This window comes from Macrobrachium rosenbergii, chromosome 53, assembly GCF_040412425.1.
Source record: "Macrobrachium rosenbergii isolate ZJJX-2024 chromosome 53, ASM4041242v1, whole genome shotgun sequence".
Taxonomy (NCBI): Eukaryota; Metazoa; Arthropoda; class Malacostraca; order Decapoda; family Palaemonidae; genus Macrobrachium; species Macrobrachium rosenbergii.
The window spans coordinates 34,824,452-34,826,951 of record NC_089793.1 but is presented as its reverse complement, the minus strand read 5'-3'; the positions used below and the strand labels follow the sequence as shown (position 1 = coordinate 34,826,951).

Sequence of the window (2,500 nt, the reverse complement as noted above, 5' to 3'; positions counted from 1 at the left end):
ATGCCTTAGACACACTCCTGCAAAGAAAGGAAATAAAGGAACCCGAGTATAAGCAAGACACTTCAATCATGGTCAGACAATGCAAATATTAAGATTCAGTAATATTAATAGCAATGGCTACTGTACGCAAACATGAAGATTCAGTAATATTAATACCAATGGCTACTGTACGCACACTGAAGAAATATAAGGTAATAACACTGAATCATTGGAAATGATTGATTTGGATTTTGAAACTGACTGTCGAAAATCACAGCAAAGATTTTGAAAGAAGGATGATGAGATCAGCTTAGTAGAAAGAGGCAACGTAAATTCTACCGATTATATCGTCATACTTGGAGAAGTCTTCCAGTCAGTCATAGATACACTATAAGTCGTAGACTCCGTCATAATTGTTGAGGTCGTTGATTCAGTCATCACTGAGGAAGTCGTCGATTCGGTCATACTTGAAGAAGTTGTCAACCCAGTCACACTCGGAGTTGTCGTTGACTCGGTCACACTTGAGGAAATCGTAAACTAGGTCACATTTATAGATGTCATCGTTTCAGTCATACTTGAAGAAGTTGTCGACTTTGTGACGCTTGATTCAGTTGGCAATCCGGTCACACTTGTATACGTTATTGATTCAGTCTCACTTGAAGTTGTTTGATTCGATTATACTTGATGAAGTCATCGATTCAGTCATACTTGAGGAAGTTGCTGACTGTGTCATACTTGAAAAAGTCAACTCAGTCACAATTGGGATGTTGTTGTCACACTAATACTTGGAGAAGTTGTAGATTCGATTACACTTGATGAAGTCGTCGATCCAGTCATACTTGAGGAAGTTGTTGACTGCGTCAAACTTGAAGAAGTCGACTCAGAAACACTTGGGGAAGTTGCTGATACACTTGTACTCGGGGTTGTTGTTGATTCTATGTTTCGATTTCAGTTACACTTGTAAAAGTTATTGATTCAGTCTTATTAGAGGAAGTTGTCGATTCAATTACAGTTGATGAAGTCGAATCATTCATACTTGCTGATGATGTCAATTCAGTCATACTTGAAGAAGTTGTCACTTGTGCCATGCTTGGAGTAATCGACTTTGTCACAATTGGGGGAGTTGTTGATACGCTCATACTTGATGTTGATGACTTAGTCATGCTTGGAGAAGTTGTAGATTCGGTCAAAACTGAAGTTGTTGTCTGTTTAAACAAGTCGTATTTGGAGAAGTCGTTAGTCAGTCATAAGTGAAGTAGTTGCCATTTCAGTTGTTGAAAAAGTCGTCAAGTCAGTCAAACTTGCAGTTGCTATTGACTCAGTTATTGAAGAAGGACTCGTAGTAGAAGTTGTTGTTGACTCAGTCTTACTTGTAGTTGTTGAATCTGTCACAATTGGAGAAGTTGTCGACTGTGTCATACTTGAAGAAGTCACCTCAGTCACAACAGGAGAAGTTATTGATACACTCATACTTGAAGAAGATGTTGAATACGTCATACTTGGAGAAGTCGTTGACTCTGTCATAATTGGAGAAGTTGTCGACTGTGTCATACTTGAAGAAGATGTCGACTCAGTCACACCTGGAGTTGTTGTCGACTGTGTCATACTTGAAGAAGATGTCGACTCAGTCACACCTGGAGTTGTTGTCGACTGTGTCATACTTGAAGAAAGTGTCGACTCAGTCACACTTGGAGTAGTTGTCGACTGTGTCATACTTGAAGAAAGTGTTGACTCAGTCACACTTGGAGTAGTTGTCGACAGTGTCATACTTGAAGAAGATGTCGACTCAGTCACACTTGGCGAAGTTGTCGATTCTGTCACACTGGATGAAGTTGTCGACGGTGTCTCACTTGAGGACGGAGACGATTCGTGTGTACTTGATGATGGTGTAGTTGTAGTTTCAGTCAAAAGAGTCGTACTTGTTGTAGTAGGCTCCGGGGTGGTCGTTGGCACGGGTGGTAAAGCGATCTCCAAAATGCTGGTGCCCTTGGCCTGGCTTTCATCAGTAGCCTACAAAAATGCAAATAAACTAATGTAATGAAACATTTCTTTCAAGAATCGGAAATTAGGACCAGGAATAAACAACTTTTTTCAAGCACATCTGTAATAAATCAATAATAAAAATTACATGCAAAATGAGGGGGAAAAAAAGGAAAAGAAACAATGGCCAAAATTAATTTATTAAAAGGACTTCAACAACAAAATGGACAACTTGAGATTAATGCTTTCACAAGATAGAAATCCAGCATTATTTATACATCCATATACAAATAAACAATATATATACAATATATATATATATATATATATATATATATATATATATATATATATATATATATATATATATATATATATATATATATATATATATATATATATATATCAGGGTAGTACTACAGTAAAATATTGTCATTGCCAGGATCATCTTTTCACAGATGAATTATTAAAGATGAGTCTCTCAAGCATTATACTTTTAAGCTTTCAGCCTCTCCTTATACAAACAGAGACGGCTCAAAAG

At 37.2% G+C, this 2,500-nt stretch overlaps 1 protein-coding gene across 1 annotated transcript in view; it reads right to left on the bottom strand.

Moving 5' to 3' along the window:
• LOC136834110 (uncharacterized) overlaps positions 1 to 2,500 on the bottom strand; it is a 42,178-nt gene that overhangs the window by 25,811 nt on the left and 13,867 nt on the right. The window contains exon 8 of the mRNA XM_067096367.1: positions 1,350 to 1,989. Within this exon, the coding sequence (XP_066952468.1) occupies positions 1,350 to 1,989 (640 nt within the window). The remainder of the gene's footprint in view (positions 1 to 1,349; positions 1,990 to 2,500) is intronic.